At 28.9% G+C, this 20672-nt stretch overlaps 1 protein-coding gene and 1 pseudogene across 3 annotated transcripts; one reads left to right on the top strand and one right to left on the bottom strand.

Annotated features, from left to right (window-relative positions):
• Window positions 1-3566: 3566 nt before the first annotated feature.
• LOC107629595 (uncharacterized) lies at window positions 3567-10758 on the top strand. Of its 2 annotated transcripts, XR_001617997.3 has the most exons (4): window positions 3575-4032; window positions 5972-6107; window positions 8477-9026; window positions 10634-10758. XR_001617997.3 is itself a non-coding variant. In XM_088509120.1 (3 exons), exons 1-3 carry the CDS (start codon window positions 3801-3803, stop codon window positions 10656-10658), a joined length of 393 nt encoding a protein of 130 aa, XP_088365246.1. In that variant the 5' UTR covers window positions 3567-3800; the 3' UTR covers window positions 10659-10758. The 2 variants fall into 2 exon arrangements, 1 of the variants encoding a protein (XP_088365246.1); XM_088509120.1 differs by lacking the exon at window positions 8477-9026 and having other exon boundaries at window positions 3567-4032.
• On the bottom strand, window positions 4490-5722 carry LOC148569821 (aquaporin TIP4-2-like; annotated as a pseudogene). The gene has a single exon (XR_015907394.1). The product of XR_015907394.1 is annotated as an aquaporin TIP4-2-like (transcript).
• Window positions 10759-20672: the final 9914 nt, after the last annotated feature.

Below are 20672 nucleotides of genomic sequence, written 5' to 3'. Positions count from 1 at the left end.
CTAAGCAAATTGATTTTCGACATTATTCGATAAGATTACAACCAGTAGGTGTTTCACGCAGAATAAGAAAATTTGTGCAGAACCATCAGGTGCCAGATCTAAGGAATCTTCAAGATGTGAGTGATTTCGTGACAAAGGAAGTCCCTTGCTTATCTACTTAAACCTTCGTTTTCCCATTTGGAGAATGGATATAATCCATTTCTAACATTTCCACTCATTATTTCCTTCTTCAAACTGGTAAATATGATATTTTTTAGGAGTAAGATTTGTATTGAATAGATCCTATTTAACTTGCTCTTAATTTTCATATGAATTGTATTATGCACAAAAAATAAGAATGCTTTTTTTGTTTTTCCTTTTCATTCTATTGATTCTCACATCCACTTTGATTTTTAAGAGCTGGCTATGGATCAGAAAGTGAGGCAGAGGAAGAAGCTGCAACTGTAACTTTGTCTAGCGATGTTGGTAGGGTTAACCGTGCTTCGAAAGCTTCAAGAAATTGGTCCCAGGATGACTCTTCAACTAGTTAAAGTTGAAAAGGGACTTCGTTCAGGAGAAGTCCTTTTCAGTGAATATGGTAGGTATATCATCTTGCAATTGCATATCCTTGTTATCTGTACTTCCTCGGAAACTCGCAAATTCATTCATTTTCTTTTCTTTCCTATTCCTTAATCGTTCCTTAGTCCTTCTTTTATATGTATCTTCGTTTTAAATTCTCTACTAGTTTGCATCTTGTCTCTTAATGCCTTTTCCTTTTGAAAATACCTCCTTATCTCATTTCTTCTTCCCTGTTAGGGAAACCTGGTGACAAAGGAAAACATGATTATGAAGATAATGAGATGCAGGACAATGAAGATGAAGATGATTCAAAAGGTAGTGAAGATCAAGATGGCAATGGTTCTGAAGTTGATGAAGATGAAGGCCATGAAGAACTTGATTAAGGGAAATGGTGATATTCAGTTTTCGTGTTCTGAAAGTTATGAATTAATTAATGATTAGAAAGTTGCCACCAGAAAATTTTCATTAACCATTCTAGTGGCCTCATATAAAATTTTGTTTGGGTTATATATAAATTTTGTTTGAAGCAGTTAAGTTCATATATAGTTAGAGTAACAAAAACCGGTTTTAACTCTTCTCCAGTTAAGACACTTTTTCCAGGTAGTTTATTTGGCTGAAACTTAGTTATGCCAATTCTATTATCAACCATAAACAGGACTCCTTTAAAATGTTAGGCTTTAAAAATTGGACCTTGATGTTATGGATATATCTAAATAATTGTAGAGAGATATAAAATGGGCAAAATATTGGATTGAAACTGGAATACAAAATTTTAATTAAATAACGTTCTTTATTAAATATATTAAATTTACGCAATGCAGTAAACGAAACATAATAAATATGCGACGATGTGACATGTATAAGTCTTTCTATAATCAATCAAATTCAACCAAGTTAGTACAACTTCAAGAAAACAAAATTTGCATATGGGTCACCATTTTTCTTTTTCTGTGTTTCCTTAGCACAAAATTTTCTATTGTAAAGCACAAAAAGTTATGGACATAGCAAAGAAATTTGTGCACGTAGCACATACATTTTTGTATAAAACACAAATTTATTGATATAACTTAGAAAGTTTTGTAATAGCACAAATTTTTACTCAGTAAAAAAATTTTTTCGCACAAATTTTGGTTACGAGTGTAATTTGTTAGTTGAATGAATTAATGTTTTGGACACGTAGTCTTTCAAAAATTTGTATTGTGCATCAAAAATTTGTGTGCTTTGCGAAAAAAATTTATGTTCTGTGTACCAAAATTTTTATATTGTATGTATTTTGTTGTTTGGATGTTAATATTTTGGATATATAGTTTTTTAAAATTTTTGTACTATATACTAAAATTTTTTACATTATACACCAAATATTTGTGTTATGCGTATTTTGTTAGTTGAGTGTCAATGTTCTGGGTATGTGGTTTTTTAAAATTTTTTGTTGTGCATCAAATTTTTTTTATTATGCATCAAGATTTCTATGCTCTAATTTTTTAAATATATATTAAAAAAAAAAAGACGAACATAATAATGATAGTGATAAAGAAAGAGATGGAATAAAAAAAGAAAAAATCAAACAAAATAAGTAGCATCATAACTTTCAAAAATGAAGCGCGCTATGACAACATGGTTACATAAAGTTTAACGCCTAGTTTTATTAATAAATGTTTATGTAACTTTTGTGCAATAATTAGATAATAAGAATTAATCAATTTTAAAATAATGTTAGTTATATATATAATTGAGAAATCAAAGTTCTTTTGTCAATTGATATTGTTGTAAAATTATTTGCTTTACTATTTATCGGCTAAGACTAGAAACACCTTAAATATGTTCCAGTAAACATGATCCAATGTTTTCAAAGACCACAATTCCAGTGGGTTGTTTTATATTGAAAAGAACGATCACCGTTATAACTTAGAAACCATTAATATCTTTTCCTCCAACTTATCAATTACGAATACAAGAATAATTATATTTATTAAATTGTTTTTTGAGAAAAGTATTTATTTGTTTGATAAGAAAGAGAACCTAGCAAAGTTCCCCAAAAACAGCATCAATTTTTGTTTCTCGAACTAGCTCGTCCCAAAATCCATGCTTAGTTGAGGGACTTTGTTCCTACAACCAACCACATTTTTCATCCCTCAAAGTCTCAACCTGTGCACCCAGTCTGATTCCTTTTTATATAAAACAGATGCCCTTTGCAGCCCAATTTTATTTTATATTTTTTCGTTATCTTCTTTTTCAAGTGATTTTCAAAATGGAAATGTTTATGTGGAAAGAGACTAATGGGTATCATCATGATCAATTTGCATGTGGATATGGTAAAAAGGTACCCAAAATGATGTCTTCTCGTGCATCACCTCCTATTGCACTTGGATGCATCCAACATTCTATCTCCAAAATGGACACGTTAGCTGGCATTGCAATCAAGTATGGTGTTGAGGTACTAGATTATCTTTTTAGGAATTTCGTGATGAAAATGGCACTTATAAATCAGCCTTCATGCATGTCATGTATGTAACTGTTTTATTGTATATCATATGAGACATTATTCACGCAATAAACTCTTAGATATGTGATTAAAGTTTTGTAGTACCATATACCAATCACTTATCATATGCTTTAATCATTTATTAGATTTAATTAGACTTTAAGAATATAAATTTGACCAATATTATTATCTGCAAAACTCTGAAACAATCTTTTGGCATCCTGCAAATAGTATTTAAAATAATTGTTGAATTTTTTTTGTTTGCTTCTTTCTCTCTAAAATTTTGAACATTTTAATTTGCTTTGGGAAACTGTAGGTTGCAGATATAAAAAAGGTGAACGGGCTTAGGTAACATTAACATGTTTGTCTCTCAATTTCTTTACTTTGATATGAACATAACCTGGGTAAATATATTTGAGTAATTAGATTTTATGTACTAGTTTTTACAGATTTCAATACAAACTTCCCTTCAAAATCATTGTGGACCGAGTATTTATTTTTCATTAGCATTTTTAAGCTCCGATTTTTTAACATGCTCTAAAACGCGTCGTTTTGTGCCCGGAACCTAACCCACCCACTAATCTAACCTAACCCAACGAAGCCACTAACTCATGACTCAACTCACTCTCTGCACCGTTCCCCTCTCTCAACTCTCATTCTCTCACTGCTCTAGTGCTCTGTGCCTCTTCCTCCACCATTCGCTGCCTTCTCCGCCGTTTGCCTACTTCTCCTTCCTTTACTCTGATTCACGCCTCCAACTATGGATCCAGCGTTATCTGCTCCTTCCTTTACTTCTCCGCCGTTTGCCTACTTCGCTGCAGATTGCGTCTCTGCTCTGCTTCGTGCACTCATTCTCCACCGTTGTTGGGTACTTGCGTCGGCATCGGCGTCGGCGTCCCCCGATCTGAGATCCAGCGTTATCACGGAGGCCAGATCTGAGATCCACCTCTCCTTCCCGTTCACCGCCGCTACTCCGTCGATCTGTCTGCCAGGTACTGGTTTCTGCTCTTCTACTTGTTTTTTTTTTTTTTGTTGCTGTGTTTTGAGTTTTAAAGTTTGAATATATGATTTTATTTCAACTCACGATTTTGTTTTGCGTTTTAAAGTTTGAATATATGATTTTATTTGGGCAATGTCTTGCATGCGTCTGAATATATCAAGCAATTTCCTTCACTTATCATATCTATCATCGCAAAATTCATCTGTTTTGTATTGGGTGGCTTTGCTGCAATTCTGATCATCATAGCTTCTCTTGAGGAGTCTCTGCTCGAGGGCCATGTATGATATCTGTTTTAGTTTCGACAAAGTTATTCAGCATGTCATGACAATCATTACTTTATTTTTAACAAAAACTCATTGCAGATATTTGGCTGGAATCTGTTTTATTTAGTCTAAATATAATTTTATTGTATATTTAATTAAACAAGTTTTCTAATTCTGATTAAACTATTAAACCATTAAATCATTCATTTGACCGGTTTATTCATCGTTCTGGTTCTTACAACTTTTTTTTTGGGTCATGGGCTTAGTCCTACAAAGACCCGATCCGTCCAGAAAAGTGTTTTACATCTTTTTTTTAGAAATTTTTTTTTGGTCTTGGGCTAAGCCCTTCAACCCTACCCAAACCCAACAACCCACCCGCCCCAAATCCAGATCCCCTCTTTTACTCGGTGGAACTTGAACACAGTGCTCCCATGGCTTCCTTGTCAGACACACGGTCCTCTTCTCTTCAACACTTTCTTTCATTTTTTTTTCTTCATGTACATCAGTACATCTTTTTTTTTTTTTTGGGTCATTACAAACAAACTCACACACCCACTCACACACACTAACCTAGCTGCCACTGCTAGGATTCGAACCTATGTGACTTTAGTTGGAGGCAAATACTTTTGCCACTGGATGACATGCCTCAGCCACAGTACATCTTTAAACTTCATCATTTGCCACATCGATGCTACTGTCTTCGGACCTCGCACTGTTGCTTGGCAAATGGATAAGTAGTCCATATACTATGCATGCTAAGAAAGGGCCAACCCAAAAGATCCAATGTTCATTCCACAGTGACCCACCCCTTAGCAAAACTGGACCCAAACACCTTGCTGGGTTAAGCCCAACACCTGCATAGCCTGAGTGTCCAGTAATATTTGTTGACACAAACACTACAAATGTCACTGATCCAGCAGTCAACATACACCCGTTTCGTAACCCTAATTTATTTGACCTTAAGAGTAACACCAACTAACAGCACAATAAATGTACAAAAAAATTCTATAAGTAGTGCAAGTAGAGGCTTTGATCCTAGTCCTTTATGATGATCATCACTAATAACACATCCTCTTAACGAATATGTTTTTTGTAATTTTGGATCCATTATATATTTTATCATAATGAATCCAATTATAGAACCAATACACTGTGCAATGGCATACATTAGTGCACGTGTTATGGTAATAACATTTTTTAATAGAGAAATTAATGTTATTGTTGGACTAAGGTGTCTTCCGGACAATGAAACCGTTACTAGTAGGAGCCAAAATGATATAATAAAATAAAAACTGCAACTGGCACTAAGACAACAGGAGCTACTTTCTTCGACTCGACAATTATAATTGAGCATGTTAGCCCAAACATGAGTACGGCGGTAGCAGCTAACTCGATGAGAGTTAGCTTCCAGGTCTGAAACAAGAAGAAAATAAATTAAGATGTTAGAGATAGCATAATTTTTTATAAAAAAAACTGACAAAATCCCTTTCTTATCGGGAAAAAAAAAAACAGAGCATGTTGACAACCCAAAGCAATTGTTGCAGACAAAAAAAGATCTTTTGAACTTTTTTATCTCCAGATTTATCTTTTTTTCTTTTCACCTTTTTCTTTTTTCTTTTCTTTCCTTTTTTTTCCCTTGAAATTTTTGCTGCTAAATGTTGGTTTCAGGTGCACTAAATGTTGCTGCTGTCAGCGAAGAGTTAGCAGCACGGCAGCAAGATGGTGATGCCGGAAAGCCAACTGGTGGAGATTCACCGTTGGAGATGGAAGAGAAGAACGGTAGAAGATATCTTGCCATGCAAAGGTAACTTTTTTAAATTTAAAAATAAAAACTACTGTTTATTTATTTGTCTAATCTTCTATTTTTATTTCAAAACATTTTGAGACTCTTTCGATCAATATAAGTAAGATTTTAAAAAACTTAAATAATAAAAGTTTATTCGTAGAATCATAAATTTGATCGAGTTTATATAACTTAAGTATGAGATTACCTCCTTTGAGAAGAATTCTCTGCCTCCAAGAATCTTATGGAATGAATCCATGAATCGAGATTGATATGTCTGTGTTTCTTTGTTCTGTTCCATTCTAAAGATGTTTTTAGAACTGAATTTTGAACAAGAGAGAGAAACACCAAAGAAAGAACAGAGAGAATACACTATCTAAAGCTTCAGCAGTAGGGCATATATATACACACTACTGTCAATAATTTTTTTTGTACTGAAAAGAATAACATAAAAATGTATTGATTACTGATTACTATTTTGAACAAGGTTTTTGATGATCTTCAAAAAAGGAGTGTTTAGTTTTTTCTTTTGACCCATATTTTGCTAACAGATCTTGTTACTTATAACCTGCCTCTTTTTAAAGTTCGTTAACTAGAAATCAATTCATGTGGCTTTATTACTCGTTGACTAGTTTATTCTACACAATAGTTAAATGTAATTTTTATTTTTGGTTCTAAAACTGGTGGACAAGTCAATTTGATTTAAAAATGATTAATATCTCTACTTTAAAATAATGCGACTCATGTTAGTATTTAAGTAAATTTTTGTCTCACAACTTTTAGTATAGTGATAATTAAATATCACCATAATAACAAAAATGTTTAGTAATAAAAAACAATTAGCTAAAATTTATATAAATTTTGTTTTTTTTTTGTCTTTTTAATATTATCGTATTATAATGGCCAATTGACATAGTTAATATAGTTTTCGAAATTAAATTTTATGATTTAATTAGTGTGAATTAAAAAATAATTAATACGCTCTTTATATATTATTTACTGGTAAATATTGATGATCTTTGCATTATTGAAGACCTAAATATTTGAATACAACCTTGGCCTAAGTCACATGTCATCATATTCTTTGTTATGTTGTCTAGTTTTGGTGAATATAAAGTATCAAATCTACTTGTTGGTGACTGATCAAATATAGAGACACAATTCAATAGTTGCATGCATTATTATTATTATCACTATCACGTGCATGTGTGTTAATTCGCTGTTCACATTATTGTAGAAATGATCAAATTATTGTCCTTGAGCAATCAATTTTTTATCACATATATGATGTCCTAGCTTTGAAATATTAAACATGTGTCTCTCATTTTATTCTAATCTCGTATAAGTAGAGTTGATTTAAAAATAATCTATTAACATCTCTCATTTTCTTTAAAAATAAATCACCAAAGTTAATATTAGAGCAACTTATTAATCTTGTTGATGAGATCTAAGTAAGTGGTATAGAAGCAATATTAATCTTGTTGTCATTAATTATTCATTATCCTAAAGAATTGAAAGATGGATAAAGTATGACAATGTGGGGATAGAATAGGATATGATGGGCTACAGTTATTGGTTGTATTACTTGGCTCCCACACGATTCATTTTGTTCAACATGATTTTGGTTTTTCTTTCCTAGCCATAAACATTATTATTAAATGTGGGTAAAGTGGTAAACATTACTCTCTTGTTAATGTGTTAAGACTAAAGAGAGCAACATGCAACATGATCTTCATGCTATACGATTTAATAAAGCATGAAATTGATCTAATAGCTATATTTTCTAACATATTATAATAGCCAATTCACATGGAGAAAGAGATAGAGAAAGAAAAAAGGAGTGCGAGAAGGAGACAAACATTAAAATGAATGCTACCTATATTGCTACCGATATCTAATCAAAGGACGTTTTGATACCAATATTGATACAGTAGAATTTGGAGGGAATAATTGTAGTAGAGTAGGGTAAAGAAAGAAACTGGAAGCATGTGATGAGTAAGCTTATGATATGAACGGCAATAATTTCACAGTTCCAGTGACACTAATAAGAAGCTATATATTAAGGTGAGTAAGTTTATGATATGATTAAGATTCATATAAGCTAAGCTTATTATATGTTGGGTATTGTATATCTTCTAAGCTAGATCACCGACGATGAATTTAAGAACATCACATTGTTTCTGACTACATTACACAGAAAAAGAAAAAGACATTATTAAGGTACATGTGTAGCAGTTTTCCTCTCAAAGCAAATGGCATTACCTTTCATTGAATTCGTAAAAAATGAGAGACACATGTTTAATATTTTAAAGCTAGGACATCATATATGTGGTAAAAAATTGACAGCTCAAGCACCATTATTGATTTGAGATTTGTTTTTGTTGTAGCAGTTGCTAGTAGGGTGCCGTCTATAGAGGCTAGATATGATAGAACCTATGAGAGTTTGACAGTTGGAAGAGAGATGGTTTTGATTTGGATTATGACCACCTTAATCGCAATAAATTTGTTAAGCAGTCACGCCAAAGAGATCTGTTAGGAAACGGCCATGGACGCCGCCCAGATCCATGACCCTGGCTCGGAACTTTCGAAACTGCAGCGCGTGCGTACGGCGCCAAGGCTAAGACCAATTTTCCATCTTATTTATGAATTTATAAGCATTCGTAAACTACTTTTAATTTCCTATAGGTTGAGGACTTGAGGTAATGCGTTCTTTTTAATCAATCATGATGCAAGTTCAATTATTAAATTGAGATTGTTGCTAGGAAAGCTCAACCTTTATTGAGAGGAAGTCGTGGGCACCGATTAGGACAAGAAATTTGTGCCAAATTACTCCAACAGCAGCCATTTACGAGATGGTTGAGATGAATCAATATTTCTCTCTTCTTTTCTCAGTGGGAAAATACTCAAAAAGAAGGTTGGTTGAGATGCTGAATTACTTGAGTAAGTGACGGATCCTATTTAATTTCTTTTCTTTGTTCTCTTATCAAATGTGATATATGATTGAGTAAGCGAGGAAACTGCTACACACGTACGTTGATATTCTGTTTTTCCTTCTCCGTGTAATGTAGTCAGAATCAATGTGATATAGGTTTCTCTCCACTTTCTTCCTTTACTAAATTGGTATATAGGTAGCACTGTAGGTTGGCTCCTTTCGATGTCATGTAGTCTGAAACAGGGTCCCTTCAACCATGTGATGTTCTTAAAAGTCATCTTCTTGCACTCCTTTTCTCTTTTTCTTTATTCAGAAACCATGTGATGTATAGTTGAGTGTTCATAACAACTTTTGTTTTGCGAGGGATAATCTCTTTTTCTTTCTGTGTAATGTAGTCAGAAATAAAGTGATGTTCTTAAGTTCATCGTGGGTGAGCCTAGCTTAGAATATAATAAGCTTAGCTTATGTGAATCTCAATCATATCATAAACTTACTCACCTTAATAAACTGTTCTAGTGTCAATGATTTTTTTTTTGTACTTAAAAAAATAACATAAAAATGTATTGATTACTATTTTAAACTAGGTTGTTGATGATCTTCAAGAAAGTAGTGTTTAGATTCTTCTTTTGACCCATATTTTGCTAACAGATCTTGTTACTTATAACCTGCCTCTTTTTAAAGTTCCTTAACTAGAAATCAATTCATGTGGCTTTATTACTTGTTGATTAGATTATTCTACACAATAGTATTGTCTATCATTTTTAAAACTGCTTGGTATAATTGAACTGTCTCCCTGAATAGATTTTACATACAAGATTTATGAATTTATACATTCTCGTTTATTTTTTACCAAAAATATAACAAAAATTGTCACTTTAAAAAATGTCGCAATCTTATATATAAAAATACAAAATCAAATTCAACATTTTCAAAAGCCACCCGGTCTTAATCATATGGCAAGCAATGTTTTTTATAAAGAAATTTACCTTGCCAGAATAGTGTTTACACTTTACATTATTTTTTTTTTAAAAAAAAGCTAAAGTGCATAAGCATAAAACTTTACAAGGGACAAGAAATAGTAAAAACTATGAAATCAAATTCAAGTGAATGAGGTATTTGTATTTTAAGTTAGACAGAAATTTATTCATCTTTAAATGAAAAAGTTAGAGATTTATTTGTCTTTTTTATTTTTTTTATATAATGCAAATAACTATAAGATTATTCATGGTATTTATGTAGTTTATAAAGTTAATTTGAAGATATTTTTGAGGGAAAAAAGTTAGTTTACTTAAAATAACAGCCAAAAAATTTAATTTTAATCCAAATAAAGTAAATTAATTCAATTTTATTTTGTACACTTCACAATAATTTTAAATATTATTTCAGTTAAATATGCATGACACATTTAGTTTGTCTTTTTATCAAATATATCTCTGATTTTTGTTTCACATTTAGTTTGTGTAAATCAGGATAAGATAGATACATTAGTCACAACATATAGCAATATGATTCTAAGGATATTATTGTGACGTGTAAAAGCAATGTACCATATGAATCAGGATTAATGCATATGAGATGTTTGTTTTAATGCTCCAATGGGGTTTTTGTTTCATAGGTGTTTGGTATGGCTGCTGGTTTGAAGAGAGATTCAATTGTAATTCTATGCTTTGATGGTGAAGCTCTTCTTGAGTTTGTTAATGGTCCAAGTTATGAAGCTGAAATGGCATCCATATTCTCTCAGATTGGTTCCCCTTAACAATTGTTTTAATTGTCTATCATTTTTTTTTAATTTTATGATATCACTTATTCTATTGTGCAACACATTTTGACAATGACAATGACAATTTTTTTATAAAATATTTGGAAAAGCTAATAATTTTAAATTATAATGATTTTATTAAATGAAAACCAATTATGAAATAATAAATAATATTAACAAATGATTTCTTATTATTTTAATAATTTTAATATTTTATAATACATTATTTTTCAACTAAATTATAAAATAGATAAACTAATTTCACATGATTTATTCCATGAGAATTGTTTATTAAAATAAGTCTAATGTTTTAATTTTTATGTCATTGTCAAAATGTGTTGCACAATAGAATAAATGATATCATAAAATTAAAAAAAAAAAGCTTTTGTTAAATTTTAAGTTTATCATTTTATTTTTTCTTATCGATTTTTAATATTTAAAAAAATAATTTAGAAATTAAAAGCAAAAATATCTATTTATTGTAATTTTAGATGTTATTATGTTAATTATAATTTATTACAATTCTATAATTATGAAGTTATAATGATTGAAAGATAAAAATATTAATACTTTTAATAATTTTTTTTCTATTGATTACATATCCCTATAATGTAAGGATCTGTATGCAGCATTAAAAAATGGAGATGACATTCAAATTTACAATGTAAGAGCAAAAATACATTACATGGAACATAACAAAATGGAGATGGCATTCAAATTTACAATGTAAGAACAGAAATGCATTATATGACTTTCAAATAAGTTAGAATCAATCCGCGGCTGTTTAACAGAATATAACAATTACACATTGAACTCTTTCTGTAGATAAATAAACAAAGCATACAATTTTTTTGTTTTTGTTGTTCATACAAACACACTCACACTCTCACTTAGCATACAATTATTTGTACAATTCATGATATATTATGAAGGGAAGAAAGACCCAACCAAAAGCACCTAAAAGTTCATTCCTCAATAATCCATTTATTAGCAAAGCGGCCCAAACACCTTGTTGGATTAAACCCAACACCAGCATAGCCTAAGTATCCAGTAACAATTATAGAGACAAACGTTGTCAATGCCAATACTCCAGCAGTCACAGCAGACACCCTTGGTAATCCTAATTTCTCTAACTTTTTCTTGTCAAATCCCAAAGTAAACAGCACCAAAGATGTGAATGAAAATTCTATAAAAAATGCAACTAGTGGCTTTGATCCTACTTTTATATTATGATCATTACCAATTGCACAGCTTTCAAATGAATATTTTTTTTGTAATTTTGGATTTATTACATATTTTAGTATAAAAAATATTAATTGGTCCCTTAAAGATAAGAGACAGTAATACAGTATATCATTGCATAGTGTATTTATTGTTGTCACAATTAATGAATACTAAATAAAATAAATTCTGACTTTTTTATCTCTCTAATATTACCAAAAATTTTATAAAATGTTTTTTTTGTTATAATTAATAATTGCCACTATTTCAATTTCTAGGTACACAAATTTAAATATTTCGTAGACATTTGCTGTTGCGATGATTATGATGATCCATCTTTTTATTATAAACTTTGTTGGATACCTATATGATATATTTATAAGATAGCAGAGCTCTATCAGATCAATTGTAAAAATAAAATTATCATGTTTTGTTAATTTCTAACGAATTATTTTATAGAAGTGGTGATTACTTTTCAAAGAATCTAAACTTGTTTATACTATTTATAGTCTTAAATAAATTTATTAAGTAGCTAAAGGCTCATACTATGAATGACATTTATTAAATATAATTATAAGCTCAAGTTGAAATACGTGACAATAGTTAAATATAATTTTTATTTTTGGTTCTAAAACTGGTGGACAAGTCAATTTGATTTAAAAATGATTAAAATCCCTATTTTAAAATAATGCGACTCATGTTAGTATTTAAGTGAATTTTAGGTAAATTATTGTCTCACAACTTTTAGTATAGTGATAATTAAATATCACCATAATAACAAAAATGTTTGATAATAAAAAAAATTAGCTAAAATTTATATAAATTATTTTTTTTTTGGTTTTTTAATATTACCGTATTATAATGGCCAATTGATATAGTCAATATAATTTTCGAAATTAAATTTTATAATTTAATTAGTGTGAACTGAAAAATAATTAATGCGCTCTTTATATATTATTTATTAGTGAATATTGATGATCTTTGCAGACCTAAATATTTAAATACAACCTTGGCCTAAGTCACATGTCATCATATTCTTTGTCATGTTGTCTAGTTTTGGTGGATATAAAACATCAAATTTATATGTTGGTGACTGATCAAATGTAAAGACACAATTCAATAGTTGCATGCATTATTATTATTATAACTATCACGTGTGTTATCAATTCGCTGTTCACATTATTGTAAAAATGATCAAATTATTGTGCTTGAGGAATCAATTTTTTATCACATATATGATGTTCCAGTCCCAGCTTTGAAATATTAAACATGTGTCTCTCATTTTATTCTAATCTCGTACAAGAAGAGTTGACTTAAAAATAATCTATTAACGTCTCTCATTTTCTTTAAACATAAATCACCAAAGTTAATATTAGAGCAACTCATTAATCTTGTTGACGAGATCTAAGTAAGTGGTTTAGAAGCAATATTAATCTTGTTGTCATTAGTTATTCATTATCCTAAAGAATTGAAAAATTGATAAAGTATGACAATGTGTGAATAAATCAGGATATGATGGACTATAGTTATTGGTTGTATTATTTGGCTCTCACACGCTTTATTTTGTTCCACATGATTTTGGTTTTTCTTTCCTAGCCATAAACATCATTATTAAATGTGAGTAAAGTGGTAAACATCATTCTGTTGTTAATGTGTTTCTTTTTCTACGTAAGAAAAAGTAAATAAAGACTAAAGAGAAGAACATGCAACATCATCTTCATGCTATGCGATTTAATAAAGCATGAAATTGATCAAATAGCTATATTTTCCAACATATTATAATGGCCAATTCACATGGAGAAAGAGAAAAGGAGTGCGAGAAGGAGACAAACATTGAAATGAAGGCTACTTATATTACTACGGATATCTAATCAAAGGACGTTTGATACCAATATAGGTAGAGTGGAATTCGGAGAGAATAATTGTGGTAGGGTAGGGTAAACATGTTATGAATAAATTTATGATATGAACGACAATAATTTCACAGTTCCAGTGAGACTAATAAGAAGCTATTAAGGTGAGTAAGTGTATGATATGATTGAGATTCATATAAGCTAAGCTGATTATATGTTGGGTATTGTATATCTTCTAAGCTAGCTAGGCTCACATTTTTATTAGATGGTCAATTACTAGCCACCTGTAGCCACGGTTAACGTAGGTACGTACCATAGTTGTAGCCCCTTGTTGCTAGTATTGTCGGGAATCTTTGTTGTGGCATTGGACCATATACACGTTTCATGTACATTATATTGCCTACGAATCTTATTTATGAATTTATAAGCATTCGAAAACTACTTTTAATTTTCTATAAGTTGAGGAATTGAGGTAATGCGTTCTTTTTAATCAATCATGATGCAAGTTCAATTATTGAATTGAGATATTTGCTGGGAAAGCTCAACCTTTTATATTCTTAAATTTCATCCACCAAGTGCTTAATATTTGCAACTCAGTCATCCGATTAGTAATGACATACTACGTATTTCTATTATGATACATACTACGTATTTTATTTAAGTACATTCAACTTACAGGTTACTGCTGATTGTTGAGGTAACTGATCCAAAAGACACAAGTTGGGATTTCAATTATCACTACTTTTTATTTTTGTTGTGGAAATAATATTTTTTGAAACACATAATAATTAAAAAAAATTCTAAGCACAACATACATGATCTATTTAATAGAATGATGAGTACACAATAAATAAATAAATAATATGTCATTATATTATTATCTTTTAGTCAAAATATAATGATAAAAAGATTGTACGGAAATGTAGGATTTTATAGTAACATGCTACATACTCAAAATCTTATAATATTAAATATTTGTCTCTCATTTTACTCTAATCTAGTACAATTAGCATTGAATATCCTTTGGTATGTTCATAGAAAATATATATAATATAAAAAGAAACCAGCATTAGTTATTTACTATATAATAATAATAATAATAATAATAATAATAATAATAATAATATCTTATATACTGAGTTGAAAGAAATTATAATAGATTAAGGCTTTCTTGTACTGTTCATAAGTAAAAAATTTTATAATGTTGGAATAATAATTAAAAATACTAAAAATTGCTGATATTAAATTTTTTTTTTTAAATATGCATGCCAATATATATTTTTTCTTCTTATCAAAGATTGAAATTAATTAATTAATTATATAATCTCATTGATTTATTACATAAAAATGTAGCTCACCAAGAAGCACTGAAAAGGGGGATAGAAGACTAAGGCAAGTGTATCACCAACTAAACGTGAAGAAGAATATGGAAATTACTTCAGCCACTGTCACCTTCAATATCTCCATCTTCAACAAGACCACTTGTGATACTCAGAATAATGAAAAGGAACAGCTTATCAATGTTTGAATAAAAATAATAATAAAAAAACGTGGAAAGAAAACCCTACCCAATACAAGTCTCTCACCCTATTATTAGTACTACATTGATCAAGGCTAGCTAGGTATAGCTATAGCGTGAGTGATTCTTTGTTTCTTTCTTTCTTTTATTTTATTCAAAGAGGAAGGAATAAAAGTACCAAAAAAGAAAGAAAAAATGAGGTAAAATTATTAAAATTTAAATGGAAAAGAAAAAGAGGGAAAAAATTGTGACTTATTGTGATGTAATTGAATTGAATGGTGTCAGTACTATTGGGTAGTGAGGGTGGTGAGAATTTTTATTAGGGTAACTGAATTGATGAGAAAGAAAGAAATAAAAATGAGAGAATTGAGAAGGGGTCACATTATATATCATATAATATAAGTGTCTTTTTACCGTCAAATGCTTGGCAAAGAATTTGTTAAAATTGGAAGAAATTAGATCAAAACCCGATTTAGAGGATTGGAGATGGTCACTGGATTTTTTCTTTGAAATAATCATTGGGTCCCTTACGTAAAGAACCTATTAAATTTTGTGGACACTGAATCTAATAGTAGCGGATGTCTTTACTACGGTTGGAGTTGGAACTGGGAGTTTCTAAGCCAAATCTTCTCCCGAAATATCTTGAATCTTATTTAGTCCTTGAAAGCTCCTCAATTTAAATTTGTCCATTGCATTATTTGTCTCAGAAAATTATTTCTAATTATAGTTAATTACTCTACTAATTATGGACCAAATTATACATGTTTTATACATAAACTTCAATAATAAAACTCAAACTTGTAAAAGTTTATTTGTAGAATTATAAATTTCATCGATTTAGAATCTAAACTTGTAAACTCGAAAGTTTTTATAACTTCTGTATTAAATTACGTCTATTGGAAAATTTTATGCACATTAATAGAGACAAGAAGTTTTGTACAATAAAAAATAGTCATTTGTATATTCTTTAAAATTATCTTTACTAATTTATGTTTCCAAAATTAAAATCTTTTATATTTATATTATCAACTAATTTAATAAGTATAAATAAATTGTATTTTTTATTGAATATGATAAAAACATAATTATTAAAATAAAATAAAACAACATTGAATAACTACCTTAACTTGAATCAATTTAAAAGTAAATCTTGCAAAGACCAAACATAAGTTATAATTTTATCTAACATTATTATAGTTATTATTTGTGTATTTTATAGTACTATTAAAGTAAATACAAAAAGTATTGAATTGTTAAGCATAAAGTTGATTGATGTGATATTCTAAAATTAAGAATTACCAATAATATTTCTTTTTCAGTAAAACAAATTATATAAAAGTAACTTCATGTCTTTGAACTATAGTATAAACTTTTCATTGGTTTTTATTTTTTAAAACAATCTAGCATACCCATCTTTCATAAATTATTTTTAGAAGATGCAATTGTAAAAACAAATGAATAACCAACTTATTTCATGTGTCTCTAAAAAAAATTAAAAATACTTTAATCTACAAATTAGGATCCAACACATGTAATGCTTATAATAAGAAAAAATATCTTATAGATTTTTAGTCTTTCCATTTTGAGAGTAGAAAGCATTTGAACCCTTGTGAAAAATTACGATACTAAATTATAGGTTTTATTGATTATGATAAAAAATATTTTTCAAAAATAAAGATTACCTTTTTTGTAATAGAAAAAAAATACATTATGAGTAATACATACTCTTTTAAAAATTAGTTAAAATCTTCATTTTTTTTAATTTATTTTTTTAAAGGAGGAAACTGAAAGCTTTCAGAAAAATTTACAAACTATAAAAAGGTGTTTCCCTTGCACTTTCAAAAGAAATAACTTACTTTATGTGTTTAGTGCTTCCAAAATTTTTAGCTAAATCCAAACCAATGATATATTTAAATAGGCACTTTTAAAAGATGTTATTACTATAATTCGTGCACTAATGACCATATAATAGAGAACCAGCATATTTGATGTATAGGTATATATTATAGTTTGCTATATGGTATTTGTTGTTCAAGGTTTATATTATAGGAAATACAATTTTAAATAGTATACCGTATACGATTTAGAGGAGTGTGGTAATACTATGACGGAACATTAAGCCATCGTTTTAATTAAATTTTTTTTTCGGTTTTGATCGACTCAATTAATTTCACTTTTGGTACCTCTTTTTCCTTTTTTTGTCACAAAAAAATTTTACATTCCCTTGTTCCTCCAATTAGGACCACATATATATGTATGCTGATTTTTGGAGTCCAATATTATCTTCTATTGAAACCATATTGTTCCATTAATTTATGCAGCCCACTTATTATTTTTCTTAAGTAATTCCATTAACAACTAATTATACATCTTTCATTTTACGAAAAACAAGAACAAAAAAGACGCATCAATCCTCAGTGCCATTCCCTCAACACCGTTTTTACATATTTCAATACACGTGTTGCCTGCTTATGCTTACACGACTTGTAAGCATACCATGTTGATAAAGAGAATCAGCACCACAAAACTTCCCTTAACATACATGTGCCTATTTAGATAGATATATTATTGGTTTGGATTTAGCTAAAAGTTTTGAAAGCACTAAACACATGCATCATGATCCACTTACTATATAAAAGGACTCCATTCTATGCAACATAAGCATGTCAAAAGACAGTAAGTTATCTCTGTGAAAGTGCAAGAGAAACACCTTTTGATATATAGTTTGTAAATTTCTCTGAAAGCTTTCAGCTTCCTCCTTTAAAAAAATAAATAAAAGAAAATGAAGATTTTAGCTAATTTTTTTAAGAGTATGTATTACTCATAATGTTTTTTTTTCTATTATAAAAAATGTCATCTTTATTTTTGGAAAATATTTTTTACCATAATCGATAAGACCTTTAATTTAGTACCCTAATCTTTTATAAGGATTCAAATGCCTTCTACTCTCAAGATGAAAAGGCTAAAATTTATAAGACATTTTTCTTTATTATAAACATCACATGTGTTGGATCTTAAATTGTAGATTAAAGTATTTTTATTTTTTTTAAGAGACACATAAAATAAGTTGCTTTCATTTGTTTCTACAATTGCATCTTTTAAAAATAAAGGAAAAGTCTAGGGGCAGCAACTTTTGTGTTTTCTGGCCAGCACTTAACCATCGAAACAAAAGTGAGTGATCTCTCACCATTAGATATAATTTCACACCATTAAAAATACTATTGATGGCCAATTGATGGTTACAAAACACTAAAATTGCTGCCCCTAGCCTTCCTCAAAAATAATTTATGATGAAAGATGGATATGCTAGATTGTTTCAAAAATTAAAATCAATGAAAAGTTTATACTATAGTTCAAAGAGATGAAATTACTTTTATATAGTTTGTTTTACATAAAAAGAAATACTATTGCTCATTCTTAATTTTAGACGATTGCAATCAACTTTATGCTTTATCATTCAACACATTTTTGTATTTACTTTAATAGTACTATAAAATACACAAATAACTATAATAATGTTAGATAAAATTATAACTTGTGTTTGGTCTTTGTAACGTTTACTTTTAAATTGATTGAAACTAAAGTAGTTATTCAATGTTATTTTGTTTTAATATTTATGTTTTAATCCTATTCAATAAAAAATACAATTGATTTATACTTATTAAAATAGTTGATAATATAAATATAAAATTTTAATTTTTGTAACATAAATTAATAAAGATAATTTTAAAAATTATACAAATAACTATCTTTTATTATATCTATAAAATTTTTCCATAGAGATAATCTCATACAAAAGTTATAAAAACTTTTGAGTTTATAAGTTTAAATTTAAAATCGATCAAATTTATGATTCTACTAATAAATTTTTACAAGTTTGAGTTTTATTATTAAAGTTTATGTATAAAAACATGTATAATTTGGTCCATAATTAGTAGAATAATTAACTATAATTAGAAATAATTTAAATAATAGTTAGAAGAATTATAATAGATTATAAGAAATGAAATTTAAGTCTCTCTCTTAAATTCTCTTTTCAAATTCTTTTTTTATTTTTTCTTCTAAATTACACATTTTATATTCACATGTATTTCATCCTTAGTTCACACACAAGTTCATTTTTTCTTTCGTCACTGCTACTGCTACAACTACTTTCTCCTTACTCTTATATATTTTGGATTTTTTTTTAAGTCTTGGATATATTTTTTAATTGTGTTAAATATTTCTTTTTGTAGTGTTGAATGTTCTTTTTCAAATAATTTTAAATATCCCAATTTGTTAGTTTTTATTTTTTTTAAATAATTTTAGTTATCTCTTTTTTCTTAAGTTTTAGATGTTTATTTTTATTGAATTTTGTGATTTAATTAGTGTCTACGAATTTCAATTTGACTAAGTAATATAATTTGTGTCGATTATTTTTTTCTTCTATCTATTTGCAGTCAGAAAGCGTGAAATGAAGGTAGTTCTTCTGCATCAATGTGTTCATCTAACTAACACCGAGGAGGCTCATCACCACATGTTTTGACATTCACATGGCTCTTAGATTAAGTACAGTGACCCCATATATATTTCCCACAAACATTGAAATGAAGGGTACCTATATTGCTATCTATATCTAATCAAAGGACGTTTTTGTACCAATATAGGTAGAGTGGGATTTGGAGGAAATAATTATGGTAGGGTAGTGTAAACAAAGAGTGGAAGCATGTGGTGATAGGTCTAAGGGTGCGTGATGCAGAAGAACCACCTTAATAATTATGTTCATTTCACGCTCTCTATCTGACGGTAAATCAGAAAACAAAACATACCATTTTATCACTTGTTCAACATTTTTAAGCTAATAGATAGAAGGAAAAAAAAATGGACACTAATCATATTACTTAATCAAATTAAAATTAATGGACACTAATTAAATCACAAGATTCTTTACTGCATTGAATAAGATTTAGGTGAATTTTAGGCAAATTTTTTTCTCACCACTTTTAGTATATATCGAACTAACTTCTTCTTTTCTTCTTACTATATATTATAAATTAGTTGAAAGGAACACAGAAGAACACAAACTAAATATTAATATCCTTTATTGTATGTTTTTAATTTAAGTTCAGATGTAACATAATAGAGTTTGTTTTTTGTATAGCTGTCAAGTTGGTTAATTTGTTAGACATAATTATAGCACTATTAGTTAGTAATTTATTTTCCCTTTTGCTATATATATTGTAATTGGTACTCAGTACTCCTGTGTGGTTCTTTTAATCAATCATTCTCTCTTTTCACTTCTTATCAATTCTTCTTCCATTAC

This window comes from Arachis ipaensis, chromosome B3 (assembly GCF_059453495.1).
Source record: "Arachis ipaensis isolate K30076 ecotype BB chromosome B3, ASM5945349v1, whole genome shotgun sequence".
In the NCBI taxonomy this organism is placed as follows: Eukaryota; Viridiplantae; Streptophyta; class Magnoliopsida; order Fabales; family Fabaceae; genus Arachis; species Arachis ipaensis.
The sequence above is the reverse complement of the archived record's forward strand: the minus strand, read 5'-3'. Positions and strand labels throughout refer to the sequence as shown.

Coding starts and splice junctions, on each gene's coding strand:
- LOC107629595 (XM_088509120.1), top strand. CDS start 3,801: ATGGATCCAGCGTTATCTGCTCCTTCCTTTACTTCTCCGCCGTTTGCC. Junction 4,033..5,971: donor TCCGTCGATCTGTCTGCCAG/GTACTGGTTTCT, acceptor TGTTGGTTTCAG/GTGCACTAAATGTTGCTGCT. Junction 6,108..10,633: donor AGATATCTTGCCATGCAAAG/GTAACTTTTTTA, acceptor TTTGTTTCATAG/GTGTTTGGTATGGCTGCTGG.